The 21,153-nt window shown below is 37.0% G+C and overlaps 1 protein-coding gene across 3 annotated transcripts in view; it reads right to left on the bottom strand.

Moving 5' to 3' along the window:
- NSF (N-ethylmaleimide sensitive factor, vesicle fusing ATPase) overlaps positions 1-21,153 on the bottom strand; it is a 161,542-nt gene that overhangs the window by 21,347 nt on the left and 119,042 nt on the right. For 2 of the 3 annotated variants that reach the window (XM_036836863.1, XM_036836864.1), the window contains exons 16-17: positions 8,971-9,037; positions 6,657-6,736 (exon numbers count right to left, since the gene is read on the bottom strand). In XM_036836863.1, the coding sequence (XP_036692758.1) occupies positions 6,657-6,736; positions 8,971-9,037 (147 nt within the window). Of the gene's footprint in view, positions 1-1,298; positions 1,538-6,656; positions 6,737-8,970; positions 9,038-21,153 lie in introns of those variants that run through there. The other variant, XM_036836866.1, reaches the window with a different exon arrangement.

The following is a 21,153-nucleotide window of genomic DNA, read 5'->3' as shown; positions in this document are numbered from 1 at the left end:
TTTTTGCATTAATTAATACGTATTTTAGATGTGCTCTACTGAAAAACAAAACAAAAAACCCTATTTTGAAAACATGGTTTTATTTAGCAGATATCTGCAGCAATGGTTTATGAAAGGACTCACCAAATTTCTTTCACTGTTTTTTGATTAACTTGAAATTGTTCTCTCTCTCTCTCTCTCTATATATATATATATTCAATTTACACAGAACTTTCTGAGATAACCTAGTAAGCAAAATATACTTTTAGAGAATTTTTTAAACTATAGTAGCCATCTAACGTCACTGATTTAATAAATGAGAAAACTGGGCTACTAAACAGTCAAGCATCACACAGATTTTTTATAAAGAAGCCCAATGCAAAAGTCACCACATCAGTGATTACAATTAATGTGTCTGGCAAAATTACTAAACCTCTCTCTTAAAGTGGTTATATATCTTCTTGACTCATATTGTAATCATTAGCCAGAGTTAATTTTGAACAGATAGACAGAGAGATAATCATGTTTAGGCCTGCGTGATTTGGAGTCTCTTCCATTATTTGCTTATTTTGCTAAAGCAACCCGAAGACTGAAGAGTTGCTTAATATCACCAAGACTTCCTAATAACATATCTGAAGTTAAGATTGCACTGAGATGTCATATAAGGATTACAGAAAAAGCAATCTTGTAGAGAGACTGGTGATCTTAAATTAAACCCCTGGAGAAACAAATATGTCTGCCTGCGTTCCCATCAGGAGTTTACTAACAGTCTTATTGTTAGTTATACCCTTCTCAGCTCTAAGCCCTACTTCTTTCTTATCAGGTAATATTCCTAAGTGCCAGAGCAGTAAGGAAGTAATTTTTTTCAACAACTTTATTTTTCAGCTAAAATTCTAACAACTGTCAGGTCCAAGTTCTACTTCAGTAATATTGCTTTTTTTTTTTTTTGATTTTTTTTTATTATTTTTTTTATTTTTTTAAACATCTTTATTGAAGTATAATTGCCTTTCAATGGTGTGTTAGCTTCTGCTTTATAACAAAGTGAATCAGTTATACACATACAATATGTTCCCATATCTCTTCCTTCTTGCATCTCCCTCCCTCCCACCCTCCCCATCCCACCCCTCTAGGTGGTCACAAAGCACCGAGCTGATCTCCCTGTGCTATGCGGCTGCTTCCCACTAGCTATCTATTTTACATTTGGTAGTGTATATATGTCCATGACACTCTCTTACCCTGTCACATCTCAGCCCCCCCCATATCCTCACGTCCATTCTCTATTAGGTCTGTGTCTTTATTCCCGTCAATATTGCTATTAATTTGGAGTGATCTTCTTTTGTAAAAGTTTACAGTTTCCAAAGAGTTTTCCAGCTGGCATGCTGTGAATGAATTATAAGTGTTCTAAGATACCAATTCTCGTCAGCCCTTGGGAAGGCTGGGTGGCACTTGGCGTGGCTGCATCTCTGGCCAGCTGTGAATGGCCTCATCCACTTACCCAAGTACATCATCAGATGTTATCATTTCCTACATGCCATGATATGAAAAAGGCTGGGAAGCACTGAAATGAAAAAGGAGTGGTTCTCCATTAGTTACAAGGTTATTCTGGTACATATGGATGAGGTCTTCCAAACTGATTTGCAAAAGTGTCAGGTAAACATTAAAGCAGTCAGGTTAATGGGCTTAACTACTCTCACACTTGTTGAGGAAACTGGAAGTCATGTCATTTTACAGCTGAGGAGTTCCTTTTCAGGCACTCTGTCTCCCAAAAAGAAAAAAAAAGAAGGTGCCAGAAGAGATCTATGAGGAAAATCATAAAGCCGCTGGTGCTGCAGTTTGCAGGAAGATTTACCTGGCCTCACTGCGTTACTACTGCCTCTTCCTTGACACGAAGACTAAGGCTTTCATCCTCCTGATCCTGAAAGGCACATTCCCTTCGACTTCCATAAATCTGCAAAGCTTGAAAAGAGCCCCAGTGTCATCAAGCAAAAGAGACGGCTTTAGGAATCTCACTGTAAGGAGGGGTGTCTTCAAGCCTCTCACTGCTAAGCCGGACATTTCCTAACACTGGACAAATTGTACGTCCAGCTCAGGGAGGGTGAACTGCAGTGGTCTTTTACCCTCCAAGCCAATTGTTAGCTTTTCACAAGAATCAGCAGGGAAGCACATGTGAAACCTCTGTGGTGATGGTGAGCGCCCCCATGCCTTGTGTGACTCTGCATGTAGATGAAGCAGGCTGGGAGCTTTCTTAGCTACTGCTGCTGAGTTCTCAGAGCAGCCCTTTTCTGCGGCGTGGCTCCCTGCTGGGACAGCCCTTTTCAATTTTTCTATCCCCCCTCGATCTCTTCTCCTGCAGAACACAGGGAAACTTGATTGAAATAAAGACTTAGGGAACATGTTTTATTTTCTCCTGTTCAATCCATTTTAGAAAAGCTTTTAATTGGTTTTAAAAAGATGCTAAACAAAATGTGATGATGTTTTTCAGTCTTCATGAACTACAGATACCACTTTTTATACTTTCAAAGGGCTAATAAATCAATCATGAAATTAACTCTCCAGCTAAATTTAAAGCAAATCCACTGAATACTGGGTTCATTAAAAATCTATGCATTTACTTGGAAAAATTTAAAATTCAAAGAAAATTATCCTAGTAACTGAAATCTGACTTGAATTTTTAGTCCTACACTGAAAATCCAAGACCAAAGCAATCACAAAGGGAAAAAAGGAAGGCTTGTGAACCAGTTTTAATAAGCCAATTTACAATGAGGGAGGGGAGATGGGGGAGGGGGAGAAGTAGAAAAAAAGAATATCTTGATACATAACAACATAGTACCCCTGAAGGGATTCTTTTATTTGAGCATGTGCACACATGCACATACAATTTTTCTATGTGAAAGCTGAATTACAACAAATGCAAAATTAAGGATTCTGTGACTGATATGATTACTGTATTGTATGCATGTACAGTTCCTCTTTTGAAAGAAAAATGCCTACAACTTTTCTGTTTTCTTGACAGTGATAAAATAATAGCTTTCTACCAGTCTATGCATCTCTACAACATTCAGATTCATATACTTTTAATATTTAATTGAAAACATCTGAAAAACCTACATGATAATGGTTTGGTAAAGTGCAAGCTTCTACTTTAGAATGACAAATAGTCTTGACACTGGATCGGCCTGAAAAATTTTCCCTTATTGTCCTGAGAGAATACAAACTAATTTAAAAAAGCAAGGTGGTACAGAGAAAGCATATTTTTATTTTGTTAAATATATGCCAACTAGAAATATTTTAAACGTTACCTTCTTCTGCCACTGATTCACTTATACAGCAGGTCATCTAGCAGTCCAGGTCAGAGTCACCAAATTCTGATTAAGGACAGGCTGGTAGCCTCTTAAAAGAGAATCCCCACCATTTCCAATCAGTAAGGCAACCAGATCTATCTTCTACTTCTTACATGCTCCTATATCCTTCCTTTCCAATCCTTAGAGAAATTCATTCCACAGCCCTTTTTTAAGGATTCAACTCCTGTTTCCAAGATTTCTTCCAAGCTGGGCCATGTATGTTGTATGCTCACTCCTTACCTCTAGCTCTGCATGGAATCCTCCTTTCGTCATTTAAGCTTCTGACACTATCTATCTATGTATCTATCTATCTATTGTAACCATTTTATTAAGATGTAACTCATGTAACACACGGTTCACTGACTTAAAGTGTACAATTCAATGGTTTTTAGTAGACTGCACAGATATGTGCAACCATCACTGGAATCAATTTTAGAACGTATTCATCATGCCCCAAAGAAACCCCGTACCCATTATCAGTCACCTCTCATTCTCCCTATCCACCCCTCCAGTCCTAGGCAACCACTGATCTGTATTCTGTCTCTATAGATTTGCCAGTTCTGGACATTTCATGTAAATGGAATCATACAATATGTAGTCATTTGTGACTGGCTTCTTTTGTTTAGCATGTTTTCAAGGTTCATCCATGTTACAGCATGTATTAGTACTTCATTTCTTTTAAATGCCGAATAATACTCCACTGTATGTATATACCATAGTTTATTTTATTTGATGAACATTTGGGTTGTTTCCACTTTTTGGCTATTATGAATAATGCTGCTATGAATATTCATGTACAAGCTTTTGTGTGGATGTATATTTTCATTTCTTTGGGGTATATACCTAGAAATAGAATTGCTGGGTCATATGGTAACTCTAACTTTTTGAGTGCTAGACTGTTTTTCAAAAGCTGCACAATTTACCTATTCCCACCAGCAGTGTATAAGGATTCCAATTTCTCCATATGCATATCAATACTTGTTATTATCTGACTTTTCGATTATGGTAATCCTAGTTGATATAAAGTGATATCTCACTGTGGCTTTGATTTGCATTTCCCTGATGGCTAATGATGTTGAGTATCTTTTTGTGCGCTTATTGGCCATTTGAACTTTACTTATTTTTGAATGTTTTCACTTTAGTCATATCTTGCCAAATATAAACTACAGCAATACTAAATACTCAATCCCACCAAAATGAGGGGACACTCAAAAAATATTTAAAAGTTTATATATATGTGTGTGTGTGTGTGTGTGTGTGTGTGTGTGTATATATATATATATATATATATAGTTGAATAAGTTATTCATGAAGCATATCTGTATAAACCTCAGTGCCAGATGCTGTAAGATTTAAAAGCATAAGATAATGTTCCTTTCCTCAAGGGTCTTAACAATTATTTTTATAAAACAAAAAGTTATTCCTAAGTCTTCATTCAAGATTTTGCAAGTCATTTGTCAATATGTTCTATTTATTTCTATTAGTATCTATTTTGGATTACAAATAATTCTCAGGGGATGTCTCTGTTTAAATCCATGTGTATAGTATTATGTAAAGGGATAAGCAGTTTAAAAAGTACCATTGAAAAATTATTCTTTCTTCTCTCAAATGGCTTGTAGCATAAATTATTTTTAGCTAAAAAGCTGAATATTATAAGAAGTAAATTTTAATGCCTGGGAAAAGTCTTCTAATCTTATAATTTTTTAAATACTGATTTCATAAAAAGGATTTTTTGTGTGTGTGATATATATATTTTTAAAATCTATTTATTGGGGTTATTTTTATTCTAGAAACTTTAGATATATCTATATACATTTTTAAAATTTTTTTAACATCTTTATTGGAATATAATTGCTTTACAATGGTGTGTTAGTTTCTGCTTTATAACTATATACATATTTTTTGAAGGAATAAGAAAAAAATTCTCACTTCTCTAATTTCAGCTTCAATATAAGCTAAAACTCCAACTCCTGGGAATAACAGTTTACAGAAAAATGATTTTAAAAAATCCTTTCACCGTGCAAATATGTAGTAAATTTTCAAGGTTGTTGTATGTTTCTTTTCACTAGTTTAGGGGAAAAAAAAACCCTAGAAAGTCAAGACAAGTCCTTTACCTTTAGGTCTAACACATACAACACATATAATTTTAACTGTTAAATTAAATATTAGATTCACCAGCTTAACATTAAATATTTTCCATACAGCTTAGTTTATATCTCTAACTTCAAATATGAGATTCCCATACAGACATTAAGATGTTTTTTAAGTTAGTGCTTCACCCCTTTGTATCTGCCCTTGATTGGCATTTCTTCAAGGTTACAACATGCAGAATCAACCAAGAGAATTCACGTCTTATGTCATAGCCAAACATGCTCTGGCAGCCTCTACATAATTAACATATTTAACCAACCCTCATAGGTTAGTTTAAATGTGTTAACCTATCAAAATCACCAGTCTCCAACAGCCACATGAGTAAAAACTACAACCACATGAACCAAGGTTCTGGCTATAGACTCACTCTTCAAAAGTGCCACATGACACAAGAAAAATAACTCAAGCTCATCTGTAAAAACTAAAAACAAAACAAAACAAAACTCCCTACAGGATGTAAATTACCCTAAATACAAATTCTTAGGAAAACTTATGAAATGAAAAACAAAACAAATGGGAACATGTGTTTAATCCCTTCTACATTAATATCATGTATTAATATCTCTCATGGGAAACGGAGGGAAGTAGGGATGTGTAATATGGTGGTGAACTTATAAAGCAACACAGAATACTAACTGAAACTGGGATTTTGAGATCTTCAGAAAAAGAACAGAAAATTTCTGATTAAGAAAAGTGATTAAGAAAATCATTTACCTTGGGCTTCCCTGGTGGCGCAGTGGTTGAGAATCCGCCTGCCAATGCAGGGGACACGGGTTCGAGCCCTGGTCTGGGAAGATCCCACATGCCGTGGAGCGGCTGGGCCCGTGAGCCACAATTACTGAGCCTGCGCGTCTGGAGCCTGTGCTCCGCAACAAGAGAGGCCGCGATGGTGAGAGGCCCGCGCACCGCGATGAAGAGTGGCCCCCGCTTGCCACAACTAGAGAAAGCCCTCGCACAGAAACGAAGACCCAACACAGCCATAAATAAATAAATAAAATTTAAAAAAAAAAAAAAAAAAAAAAGAAAATCATTTACCTTAAGGCAGAAGGCCAGACCAGACGACCTTTCAAAATCTCTTCAACAAGAAAATTTTATATGTTTATGATAATCTGCTTATTTAGAGAGTGCACCGTTGTATAATTTACTGGAGAAACTCTGTGAAAATGTTCCTTATATTATTTTTACCTGAGGAGGCGCCTTTTTCAGCAACACAAGAAGAGCCTGTAATACCAGATTAGAAAATCGAGGGCCAATAGGGACATAATCTGGAAGAGAAACATTGCTATGTTTAGGGATTCGATATATATATGCACATATTCCAAACATTCTGATTTTTCTGCATAAAGAGTAAACACAGTCCTGGGGGGTGGTGGTGGTGGGATGAACTGGGAGATTGGGATTGACATATATACACCAATATGTATAAAATTGATATAAGAACCTGCTGTATAAAAATAAGATAAAATAAAATTCAAAAAAAAAAGAGTAAACACAGTCCTAAATAACAGTCATGCAACTAACAATAACAAGACAAAATATCTACAATAACTTAAATGCTTAAAATAGTACATAAGAACTCTTATTTGTAAATTTTTTAAAAAGTGTCTAAATAACCATTTTGAGTTCATCTAGACATCTCTGTCTGATATTCAGAGCCAGTTTTTTTTTTTTAAAAAAAGAAAAAAAAAATCCCCAGGAGTATTTACTAAACATTTCCAAGAAGTTACTGCAAACCATGGTAATACAGTGAGCACACAGGCAACAAAACATGATACTAGAAAATGGGTAGAGGGGGAAATGGCAAGTAATAATAATGTAAGTAAGGTACTTCAATACAACTGAAATGATAGTAAAGCCACTAAGATTGGTCCACAGATGGTGAAGAACAGTGAACTTCTCAAATAACTTTCTACCTGTTAAAACTTCTACCCATCCTTCAAGATTCGACACAAATGCCACCCCCTTTGCTTTCTCTGCATGTTGCACATGCACCCCTGCCCTGTGCTTAGAGCTGCCTTCAGGCATCAGCCCTCTGAAGTCAAAAGTGATCCTCCCTTTTCTGAATATCCAGAACACATGGCACATTCTACTTTGTATTAATTTTTGCCAATGTATGTCATAATGACAGCATCTTACTACTTATTTTTCTGAAACCCTAATAATTCTAGCACAGTGGTAAGGGCTCAGCAAATGCTTACTGAATAAGTGAACAAACAAGTACGGATAATAACTATTCATACAAGTGAAAATATACTCAGAGGGCACACATTCCTGACATAGTACTGTTGCTATGACCACACATCTCAATTGTGTTTAGATAAAGGACTTTACGCAGAGCTATGAGTATGTGCCTAAAAGCTTTTAAAGAAATAATCCCAGAAACTGAGCTGAAGTGTATCAAAAATAGCAGACCCAAAACCCAGGTCACTAGATAAAACTATTGATTTAAGAAGACCTCATAGATATACCTGCTTTGCTTTGTAATAAACATTGCCTTAGGAAACAGGAAAATAAAGAAGTAATAGAGGACGTAAAGCAAGTCTGAAAATCATGGGAAAAATGTAGTAAGAACAGTTAACGTGAAATCATTACTACACCATTATGGACCCCTTAATGAAGAAGGGGTTAGTTAACCAGAGGTTGGCAGTATTTTCAGATATTTATTAAGTTACCAGGTAGGTTCAATTTCAATCAAGTTTATTATAGCATCCTGAGCCATTGTTACAATGAATTTATTCCAGATTTATCTATTTTTTGCAATGAAATAAAATTTAAGAGTAATAACACTGTTCTGGCATTTGTTTGTGGAATACATCTTATGAGCTGAGTACAGGGACTGTTTTATTCATCTTTGTATTCTGTAGGAGTGCACTTAAACATAGGAGATGTTTAATAGGTATTTTTAAAAATTACTGTAGAGCACTTTTAACTTTCAGAATGTTTTTAACTTTCACAATATTATCTCATTTTTGTCTTTACAATTACTCTGTGGGATAAGTAAGGAAGAGAATACAGTCTCTTTTTTATGTGAGCCGAAACTGATGTACAAAGAGCTTACAACTTCTGCCCCAAGTGTTATAGCTAACCTGTAGATTTCACTCCAATCCTAAACCCTTTTTTCCTTAGTTCTGTCAAAGTTCACAAATGGAATCCCTGAGCTACAGACAGCTCAGAAATAGTATACAGCAAATATATCCATCAACTAAAATTACTAATCATTTATTATGGGCAGGGAACTCTGTGGAAGATACAAAATGATATGAGACATGGGCCCTTATAGGAAAGCAGTTTATAATGTAGCTACGGTCATAAGGCATATTTAACATGAATACCATTGTTGACTTCAGATATAAGAGATAGTGTTATATTTCCTTATTAGACAAAGAAAGGTATTTCTATTGCCCTATAGATTATAAACACCCGTATTTTTCTCTTGTAATTTGTGAGACATTAGCTGTAATGTGGCAAGGATAGTACGATGGCAAAAGTTATGACTCACCAAGCAGTCTCTCAATGTCATCCACAACCACACAACTGAGCTGGGATTTATATGCATCATCAAAGATCTAGAAGAAAGCAAAGCCGTTTATTATCTCACTGCCCTCCATAACTATGACAATTTCCAAGAAGATAAAATTTAGCTAATTCTTGACCAATGCTCAAACAAAACACAGTAAAACATCCAATATTTCTGACTACACAAAACTAGAATTTAATAGAACTTCAGAACTTGAAGAGTTCTTTCAATTTTTAAAAATTAATTATTAATTTATTTATTTTTGGCTGTGTTGGGTCTTCGTTGCTGTGTGTGGGCTTTCTCTAGTTGTGGTGAGCAGGGGCTACTCTTCGTTGCGGTGCGTGGGCTTCTCACTGCGATGACTTTTGTTGCTGTGGAGCACGGGCTCTAGGTGCGCGGGCTTCAGTAGTTGTGGCTCGCGGGCTCTAGAGTGCAGGCTCAGTAGTTGTGGCGCACGGGCTTAGTTGCTCCACGGCATGTGGGATCTTCCTGGATCAGGGATAGAACCCGTGTACCCTGCACTGGCAGGCGGATTCTCAACCACTGCCCCACCAGGGAAGCCCAAGAGTTCTTACAATTTAAAAGTGAGGAAACTGAGGCCCAAAGCAGTTAAATGACTTGCCCAAGACGTCACAGCTGGATCATGGCTGAGCAAGGGCAGGGTAATGCTGCTTTCAGCTCCAAGAGCTGGATGTGTCACACGGGGGCGTGCTGAGGAACAGCTGGAATTAATCAACTGGCAAATCCATCAAGTTTATCATAATGGTCTCTCCTATCTATGTCAGAAGCATGACTTCAGTGTTATGACTCAAGAGCTAGATGGAGCCACAGGGATGTGCAGGGTAGAACTGAATATCATTTTATTATCTGTAAGAACTGTGGTCTGTCAAACAGGAATAACACAGAAAGCAGAGAATTTTGTCAACTCAAATCAGACCACAGCAGCCAAAGTGTTTACAAAAAAATTAAAGCTGGTATAAAGGATCAGATAGATGCATCATTAGAACTAGACAAAAGATAACAGAACATTATCTTAAGATAACCAAAGAAATGCAAATTAAGCAAACAGTGAAGGAAGCTGTTATATGCTGGCAAGGATGTAGCAATTTCAAGCCAGACAGAAGAATTAATTTATGTATAAATTGAATGTAAGTGCTCAAGGCCTTGAGACCAGCCTTTTTGTAAATGTTGGGCATTCCTATTCCAGTGACCATAACTGGGGCTCAGTGAATCCCACTGGGGTCATCTGTAAGAATTAATTCCTGTATCCCAGCCCAATCTGATTGATAAGTAACCTCAGTGCACCAAGATGGTAACCACGCCTCTCCCGAGTTTGTTTGTAGTAGCACAATATTCCTTACTGGGTATCTTTTAACTATAGAAGATTAAGGATTAGGTATAGAAATAAAGTAAATTAAACCTACAATATTAATCTTTTTCATATTAAGTTTAAAGACAATCTGTGAATAGTTGGTCTTTAAACTATTTGTAACAATTAACTTACCATGTTAGATTAATAGATTAGCCTTGCTAGTTGAATTTAAAATATGCAGTTGAATAATTAATTTTGATAAACTTTTATGTTGGAAGGTAAAATATAACTTTAATAGCCCTCCAAATGGTAATGGTAATCTGAGATTCACCATAATTATATTATTAGTTTTAATTTATTACTAAGTAAATATATAGATTTGCTTTGAAATTTAGAATGTTTTGTTTGTTAAACAATTGAAGTACATCAAAGAGAAAATAAAATATTTTAAATGTGTAAATATTTTTTAAAATATTTAAAGAAATTTAAGTTATAAAAGTCTCTTTTTGAACTACCTTTTACTAGACTTACAAATAGAATAAAAGAAGTGGACTTAATTTATTTTTATTTATTTATGTATTTATTTATTTTATTTATTTGTTTTTATTTTTGGTTGCATTGGGTCTTTGTTGCTGAGCACGGGCTTTCTCTAGTTGCAGCGAGCGGGGGCTACTCTTCATTGCGGTGCGTGGGTTTCTCATTGTCGTGGCTTCTCTTGTTGCAGAGCACAGGCTCTAGGCTCATGGGCTTCAGTAGTTGTGGCACGCAGGCTCTAGAGCACAGGCTCAGTAGTTGTGGCGCATGGGCTTAGTTGCTCCCTGGCATGTGGGATCTTCCTGGGCCAGGGATCGAACCCCTGTCCCCTACATTGACAGGCGGATTCTTAACCACTGCACCACCAGGGAAGCCCCAGAGGTGGACCTTTTTAAAGTTTAAGTTTTCTTTTGTGTTGAAAAACTAGATTTTAAATTATATAATTTTAATATGTTGAATTTTAATTTTTTAGACCTCAAATTAGCTACACATGGTCTTTTCTATGCTCAAAAGTCACCCTCAGAGATGTAAAAACAACAAAAACAAAAGCAAAATAATAACTCATGTTGACAATCTAGATGGTAAGTTCCTCCCTAACATACTGTATATATATATATATATATTTTTTTTTGTATATTCTTTAAGGTAGGAATTGTCTTCCTCAGTATTATGTTTGCAGGGTCTGATGCCTCACTGGTGCCTAATAAATGTTTGCTGTATGCATGCATGAAAGAATGCCTCTGTTGCTTTCCTTTGCACCATCCCCCATACCCCTCAGTCACCCTCCCACATTGTGTCAAAATCTCACCTACCCTTTCGTCCTTAGCTACCTGTCTCCTCACTGGACTGTGAGGTGGAAAAAAAACTTTATTCATGTTATCCTCAGTACCCAGCATAGAAGAGTATTTAGTAATAATATTTGCTCAATGGATTCAATGGTTGAAACAACACAAGTTCTAATTCCATCTTGCCATAAGTCACTTGTTTCTCTTCTCCTTTGGTATAGCATTTTGTATATTGTGTATATATTAACGGATTCATTGTATTCTTCCCTATATTACACTAGATTTTAAGCCCTGTGAAGGCAAGTACTATTGCATTTATCTCTGTATCCACATCACTTCATATAATGCCTTATCAGAAAGTAATCGATAAATATTTACTGAAGTAATAAATTTAAATTTATGCATTAAATTCAAGTAGAAATATCAAGTAAGTAGTTGGAGTTGTATGATTGAAGTCAGGGTATGGACATCACCCTCAGGGCAGTGACTGCTGAAACCATGAGAGAGGCATGTCATCTTCAAGGAGAAATGGTAGAAGTAGAAGAATAAAGAGCTAAGGGCTGAATCTTGGAGCGTTGTTCTATTCATTCATTCAACAAATATTTTTGAATTCCTATTATGTGTCAAGCACTAATGAAGGCAATGGAAAGAGTAATGAGTAAGGTCACATGTAACTATGGTAAAGCATGGCATCACGATGTTAGAGGAAATACAAGATGATGTGCTGGTATACAGCACGGGAGCTGTGGTAGTCCTTGGGGATACCCTACACATCCTGGTTCTCTTTCTGGCACATGGTAGGACTGCACTTCCTTACCCCCTCTTAAGTTAGGGATGATTATGGGGTTTGCCTTGGGTAATAAAATGTGAATACAGAATATATCACTTTCTGAAAGGAGCTTTAAGAGCCACTGCTTGATTCATCATACTTCCTTTATCCTGCCTTGGCTATCATGGAATCACATGTGAGATGGAGTCTCTATTACCTATTAGCTTGAGTCTCTGAGAAACTATGGCAGAGCTTCGCCTCTGAGTCATGACGGACATGTAATGTGGGCAAGAAATAAACTTTGTTGTGTTAAGCCCCTGAGATTTTCAGGGTTGTTCATTATCGCAGCATAACTTAGCCTATTGTGACTGATAAGAGCTTATGGAGTCAACGATGGTCTCCTAAATTTAGGAAGTGACATTTAAGCTGAGACCTGAAGGATGAACAGTTCAGTAAAAAACAGGAAAGAAAGTGTTCTAAGCAGAGTGTACTGATTGTTAGGAGGCACAGAGATGAGAAAATTTAGGAGCACTGCAGGAACTAACATACAGTCAATAAGAATTAAAATGAAGAGGTGTCAGCATTGGTGCTGCGTGTATGGGGAGTGGTGGGTGAGACATGAAGCAGAAGAGAAATGGAAGAGACAATGGAAAAGTTCAGAAGCAGTTCCACTGTGGTTCTTTGCTCTTTTTTGAAAACTGGACCATACAGCAGCCAACGTAGTATCCTGCAAACTCAGGTGATTTTAAGAAGTCACTGAAAAAAATGCTTGGCTCTTTAAAACATTTGTTCAGAATTCTACTAAGGGCTCTGATGCAAGCATATCATTCTGTCTGACAGGCTGTAATATCGTGGATTAAAGCCACAGGGGCCCAAGACATCATGGACTGGCTACGTGCATTAGTTTTACACTTTCCCTGAATCAGCCCTTCTCCCTTCTGAAAGCTTACAGAGCTTACAGGGCTACAGGAACCTTATTCAGGACGCTGCTGGGGTCTAAACTGATGATAAATTTGTATGCAGTCTCACTAACTTATCTCAGATACTGTGATTCACAAAGCATTACAAATCACTTCACAGCTGACCACATGGGTTACCTATAACATTTTAGAAGAAAAATACCTACAGCAGTCTTTAATGTAGTTTTTTTTACAGACAGCTCTTAATGTACTAATTACTATCATGGGGACAGAAGTACTCACAGCAAACTCTCTTAACAACATACTAACCATGACAAATGCTATGCAATTCCAGTTGTAATTTGACCAGTTTCAGTTAACTCTGCTTTAATTTAAATACACACACACCCCTTTCACTTCTTACACACACATTCTTTTCCTTATGTAGTCACGAGTATAATATAAGGTCATCACTCTTCCCCTGAATCCATGTTTCTGCCTAGTCTCCTCAGCCTCTTCCATTCTTGGCTTCCTGGCCCAATGCTAAATAAGGAGATACTCAGATTCCACTGGCAAGTATATGCGATTAGCTGCCAGACTAAAATCTAAGTGAGATATTTACATACTGAGCTGGGAAGTTCTACCATAATTTTAGGTAGATAAACACAAAAAGGAGGAGAGGTACAAGAAGGAAAGATGAAAGAAAAGTAAAATTGCACAAACTGCTGCAGCTCGAATTCAACAACTAAAGTGCCAAACTTGCCGCCAGTAACAGCACACAGCAAATACACAGTGCCTGCTCCAGACCAAACACCCAAACAACATTGAGCCAGGGGGGCTGAAGCTGGGGCTAATAGTGGTATCTTACAGACTCTTTAAAAAATTAACTTAAATTCTGATCCTTTCATTTAGTAAGATGAAAGTATGATGCTCAAGTCTTTTCTTGCTGAAGAGGTTATCAGAAGGGGATCATAGAAGTTATCATGCAAAGCAGGACACTTGAAAGGTGGGAGTTATTAATAATCATGCTGGAACAACAGGTAAAAACCATGACTGCACACAGCAAATTGGATTGTATGGTCATCCTAGTTCTATCAGGGAGTTTCCTGATTAGCAGAATAGACATATTCTTAGAGTCAGGTGAGACGTCTGAAAGAGAAGGCTAAAGAAACAGAATGGGAAGAACGGAAGAAAGAAAAAATGTGGAAAAGAGTGGCAACAGTCAACAGGGAAAAAATGAGAGGTCTATTCTAGAAGATGAAGAACGTCTCTAGAAAACAGAGTTCCACAGTCTATCTCTAGCTGTGGACATAATGAGGTTGTCATCATTAAACTCTCTGGTGCCTCCACTCTTGCATGCAAAGGCATGTGTAGTGGGTCATGAGAGACAACGTAGAATGTGTGGGGCCTGGGACTGTAGCAAGGGCATCCTGGAGGCCCTGTGAGAGGAGGTGTGGGGCTCCTGCTGCCAAGGGCTTAGGGGCAGCTCTATTATGGTCCTCAAGGACACTGCAAGCTCTCAAGGCACAGAACCCGCTCCTGGAATCTTCAGACAAGCTGGGAGCCACCTGTGTGCAGGGGAGGGGCAGCAGCTGCAGATGCTGGAGTCTACAAGAATACAAATGGGAACACGCCAGCATTAGCTCCATGTTAATCCCAGCCTTTCAGAATCACAAACCACAGCAAAGCGTGTTCTAAGTAGATTCTGTCCTCCATTTTCTATAACCTCTTTAGCGCTCTGAGGTAAGTGAAGCCAAATTTTCAGGTTCTTTGGGGGCTGAAAGAGCTCATCTCAGTTCTGAAGTGGCTGGCATGAAGTACCTAGTTAGTAGAAATCTGATGACAGTAGGAATTTGATGACTTAGAAAATCCCTAATGTAGTAAATCTGTCAGCAATTAGTTGAAAGAATACTCAAATCATATTTGGTAGCATATAAAAACGTAAATGAGCAAATTCAAATTGGTGCTATCTGTAATAATCTCTAGTTTCTAAAAATAACTTGGGAGTAGACCAAGCAAACATTAGCTGTCTTCTAATGAAACTGCCTCAGGAAGTGGACCTAAACTTTTGGCAAAGCACTCAAGCTTCCTGGAATGACCTTAAAATCCCTTATTTGTTCTCCCTGATTTTCAGGAAAAATTCTTAAATTTTCACATGACATGAGTGACAGAGTGGGGTATTTTTAATAATATAAAAAGTCACAAGACCTGAAAGTTAAATTCCACTAGAGAGCTGCACCATCTTCCTTTGTGTGCCGAACAGATACAAACGTCAAAAGACAGAGTGTAGGGCTTCCCTGGTGGCGCAGTGGTTGAGAATCTGCCTGCCAATGCAGGGGACACGGGTTCGAGCCCTGGTCTGGGAAGATCCCACATGCCGCGGAGCAACTGGGCCCGTGAGCCACAATTACTGAGCCTGCGCGTCTGGAGCCTGTGCTCCGCGACAAGAGAGGCCGCGACAGTGAGAGGCCCGCGCACCGCGATGAAGAGTGGCCCCCGCTCGCCGCAACTGGAGAAAGCCCTCGCACAGAAACGAAGACCCAACACAGCCATAAATAAATAAATAAATAAATAAATAAATAAATTTATTTTTAAAAAAAAATTCATTAAAAAAAAAAAAAAAAAAAAGACAGAGTGTATTCAACAAAAACAACAAGTGCTCGTCCCCCAGCAGTACAGGGACCTGTAGTCACTTCCGGGGTGTCCACTTCTCTCAGTTAATGCATGCACAATCTTCAACAAATCAGCTACATGATATATTAGGATGTTAACCAAAAACATACAAATTCTGTTGCTTAGTAACTGCTGTCAAAAGATCCAATTTCCAGCTCTGCTCTTTGTATGGACTAAACCATGAAAAGAGGAGGATTAGGCACCATGATTCTGTCCTGTGCAGACTACAATTTGCAGTGGGATTTACAGGAGGATATTCAAAGAAGATTATTCCTTTCTTGCAAAGCTAGTGGAAAGGAAAATTTCTTCCATTAATTTTCAGTCCTTTTAAAAACAAGACTATATTATGCTATTAATGGGTATAGTTTTATAAATCACTAATTTTCTACTTAATTTTGTTCAAACAATGTAGTCACATCGGATTGTTCTATTTCACCTCTGTACTGATTGTATACTCGGAAAGCACCAACATTAGGTAATTAGTTAAAATCAAATTCTACTGCTTTGTTCTTTTGTTCATTTAATGTCATTAATAGAACTAGTAAAATAGGTGTTTTTTTTTAAGTATAGATGCAAAAATGGATAAAGGAATTAAAATTTTTAAACAGAATAAAGTTGGGGAAACAAAAATAAAATGGGGGAGAAGAGAAAGATCTGTGAACACTTCAAATATCTTAATGGAACACATAGTATCCCCCCCAGAATATAAGGATAATACTTCATACAGACTTTGCTAGTATTGAGGAGTTTATCTATGGAGAAAGGATTTATTAAGCAGATTAAGAGAAGTACAAGGTGAATTTTAAATTAATTGGGAATAAACTACTTTCATATATTTTAGCACCATCTGTATGTGAATAAGAATAGCTTAGTTGCAATTAAATCTTAGATACTCATTAAAGCAAGCCTAATGGCCCTCTCTACTAACAAAAACTCATCATCTCTTGGTTTAAGTAATAAAATGGTATATAAAGATATTCTATGAATTAAGTATTCAGACCACCTCTCTTTAAGAAAAATTAATGTGTTATAATATTTCTGAGTTTCACAAACTATTGTCATTGCAAAACATTTTGAAAAATCTTTAAAACTGAGCATCTAGTCATTAAAATGTAGGTGAATAAATGATTTTAATGCCAATCTTTTACCTATCAAATTTGCAAAAAATATATATATATATTTAACATCTTTATTGGAGTATAATTGCTTTACAATGTTATGTTAGTTTCTGCAAAAAATATTTTAACAACATCAAGTTCGGGCAAGAGCCCAAGGAAACTGACATTCTTATATGATGGGGCTGCAAGTGTAAATTAGCACAGCTTTCTTAAGAGGTGGGCTTTATAAACATTAGTATTTTTACATAAGTTTTAATAGCAATACTTATAAAAATTTGAAAACCATTAATATTTTTACCTTAGCAATCTCAATTCTGAGAATTTATCCTAAAGAAATAACCAGAAATGTATGTGCAATAATAATGATAAGTAAAAACAACCACTATACTTTATTGAGCACATATTATATCCCAAGGCACTATGTGATACCGTACATAAATCACCATCTCATTTAATTCTCATAACAACCCAATGAGGCAGCTATTAATATTATCTTCATTTGGTAGATGAGAAAACAGAGGCTTATATGTTAAGTGACTATAAGAGCTGGTAAGAACAGTGGAGCTGGGATTCAAATTCAGGTCTATTTGAAACCTAAGTCCAAATTCTCAGCCAATAAATCAGGATGCTACTCTCAGAAAAATGTAGTAAGAAAATGGGGGCAGTGATTGGGAGTTCTACAGAATATTGTTTATAAAAGTGAAAAAACCTGGAAACAACATAAATGTTCAACAAAAAAGCAATGTTTAAATGGATATTATACAGCTATTAATTTAACATAATATTGAGATACATTTTAACGACAATGAAAAAATTTCATATTAAGTGAAAGAACCAGGTTTAAAACAGTATGTCCAATGTGATCCCCAATATATGTGTGTGTGTATGTGTATCTGAGTAGAGAAGAAAATAGAAGGACAAATATGGACTTTATTTTCTTCTGTGTCCTTTTCTGCATTTTCTAAATTATTTTTGAAGTTGGGAAAAGCTACATTTTGGGGGTGGGAGGGAAGCACTTAAAAGGAAAGAAATGTCTTCTCCCTAATGATAAAGGATTATAAATTATTTGTGCTTTGAAAAAAAAAATCTTCTTTCCATCTTCACACTAAAAAAAAAGAAGGGAAGAAAACAATGGTGGGAGGGAGACTAGAACTACTAAAGAATGGCATTAATATTTCATTTTCAAAAGCAAACTGGAAGACTTAGCACCGTTAGATGGGTTTGAGCCCTCAGGCTTTTGTCAATCTATCATTAGGCAACAATGTGAAAACTATTTGCAGGGAAAGATTTTGCAGTATTTCTAATATATTTCTAAGACACCTATGCTTCATTCTTTTCTCTGTTCTGTTCTTTAGTCACAAGGAATAATATTTTTCCCCAAGGAAAACCCAAAAAAAGTCTTAATATGAATTTATTATACTGCTGAAGCAGAAATAATTTTTGTAACTTTAAGGGTACACGGATGATCCAGACAGTGAATCATGAATCCAAACAACTTCAAGTAAGCTTGTATAGACACTTATTTTTATACACCTTAGCCTTCTACTCATCTGAAACCCTACCTTGAAAGGCTTCAACAATTTAAAGATTAAATCATAAGTTATTAAGCCATTAATGTAACCATATAAGCCTCTAAAATCAGCACATATTACCTGCCCCCCTCAAGTCAATTTGCAAGAGATTGAAATAATAAAAATGATAATATCTCACACTTGCAAAGCAGCTTTGATGTGCAGAAGCCTAAAATACTTCAAAAAAAACTTTATAGAAAAAACCAGGACCATCCACCCACATCTCAGAGTACATGGGAGGTAGAAGCTGGCAGCTGGTGGAAAGCAGTGGAGTAATTTACCATACACACAGAAGACGACTACTTTTGAACAAGTATAAGGAATAGATGGAGTTAGGAAAATACAAATAGAATCAGCTGTTCAATTAAATGCTAAGTTCAATGGCCACCAATTCCAAGGGCGATTTAAATTTTCAACAAAAGTGGTTTAAGGGTTCCCTTTAAAGGGAAAAAGACCAAAAAATAAAGAAAAACAACCCCTACCTACATTAGGGAGGTTACTGGTCCTAGTGATTCTGTCCAGATTTTCCTGGGAAGGATAGATATTACGGTTCTCACCTCAGACACAGAATAAACAGACTATGATATTTAAGTTCTTGTGTCTGGCAACATTTCCCTCACTTTCACACTCAACTTCAAAGACCTTACGCAGAATATTTACCTTGACGTTTTGGTGTGCAGGCCTGGAATCCTGTTCTAAGCTCCGCCTCCTCTATCTATTTCAAGCAACCTACACAAATGATTTTTTGCTACCTGCACAAACATGAGACTAACTTCTCAAACTTATATTTTTTTGGAGTCTGCCTTTGAAAGAATGTATCTTCCTCTTCAATCTCTTCCCTAAAGAAAAACTAAGGTAATTCTATCCTACATCTTTATAAAGTGAGGGCCTAAGAACAAGGTAAAAGAACATCTGAGCTGTCTTTACTAGGCAGCAATCCCATTCTCAAGATTCTTTCCCCTCATTCTGGTTTTCTCACATCTCTTTAACTTACAGTAAGTTCTTATCTATAAAAGATCAAGCATGAAAAAAAGGATTTAAGTAAAATAAATACTTCAACTAAATATATAAAAAATAATCTTGGGTTTCCCTGGTGGCGCGGTGGTTGAGAATCTGCCTGCCAATGCAGGGGACACGGGTTCGAGCCCTGGTCTGGGAAGATCCCACATGCCACGGGGCAACTGGGCCCATGAGCCACAACTACTGAGCCTGCGCGTCTGGAGCCTGTGCTCCGCAACAAGAGAGGCCGCGACAGTGAGAGGCCCGCACACAGCGATGAAGAGTGGCCCCCGCTCGCCGCAACTGGAGAAAGCCCTCGCACAGAAACGAAGACCCAACACAGCCATAAATAAATAAATAAATAAATAAATAAATAAAATTTTTTAAAAATAATAATAATAATCTTTCTTCACTGTCTGGGAGTATGCAAAATCAGAATATCAATGAAAATCAAGTGAGGTGAAACAGCCATTAAGAGTGCTCAGCATTGATTTTTGTTGTTTTTGTTTTCTGTTTTTAATGAGCAACCACCTACTATCCTAAATGCCTTATGGTACTTGCTTGAATGTAAGAGCGATGAACCAGACGATCTTAGAGTTCTTTCAGTGCTAGGATTATATTCTATGTTGTTCTAACTTTCACCAGTGGGTCAAAGCAGCCGTATTAAGAAGGTGACAAACGGCACTTGGAGAAAGGCAAAAAGACAAGGACCGCACTAAGTCTGCTAAGCAGACTGATTACTATCTAATATACCACCATCTTTCTGTAGGGGTTTTGAGAATTTCTTTCCAATGATACACCTCTGTTCTTTCCCAAACTATACAGTCAATTTAACTGACCCTAGTCTGACATTATACACTGATGAAAGAGCTTAAAAAATCCTAAATGAATTTGCTCTACTCTACTCAAAAACTCTGAACTGTGATCTTTCAATCAAGTCAATACAAACTTAAGAAATGAAAATTAATCATAATACACACTAAACAAAGCATAATTTGGAAGATAAGGATACTCTAATAAAAATGCATTACAGGGCTTCCCTGGTGGCGCAGTGGTTGAGAATCTGCCTGCCAATGCAGGGGACACGGGTTCGCGACCTGGTCTGGGAAGATCCCACATGCCGCGGAGTGACTGGGCCCGTGAGCCACAATTACTGAGCCTGCGCGTCTGGAGCCTGTGCTCCGCAACAAGAGAGGCCGCGATAGTGAGAGGCCCGCGCACCGCGATGAAGAGTGGCCCCCGCTTGCCGCAACTGGAGAAAGCCCTCGCACAGAAACGAAGACCCAACACAGCCATAAATAAATAAATTAAAAAAAAAAAATGCATTACAAAGTTAAATACTATGTCTAAAACAGTTGCTGTTTCCCACCAAATTCTGCTGATAATTTAATTCCACTTGAGAAGAACATAACTGCCATGGCATATATATATACACACACAAAGATAGATTTATATGTACATGTGTACGTACACACGCACACGCGTGTGCACACACATCTAAGAGA

The sequence above is a fragment of the Balaenoptera musculus genome, chromosome 20 (genome assembly GCF_009873245.2).
Source record: "Balaenoptera musculus isolate JJ_BM4_2016_0621 chromosome 20, mBalMus1.pri.v3, whole genome shotgun sequence".
In the NCBI taxonomy this organism is placed as follows: domain Eukaryota; kingdom Metazoa; phylum Chordata; class Mammalia; order Artiodactyla; family Balaenopteridae; genus Balaenoptera; species Balaenoptera musculus.
Note: the sequence above shows the minus strand (reverse complement) of the source record. Positions and strands in the feature narration are given on the sequence as shown.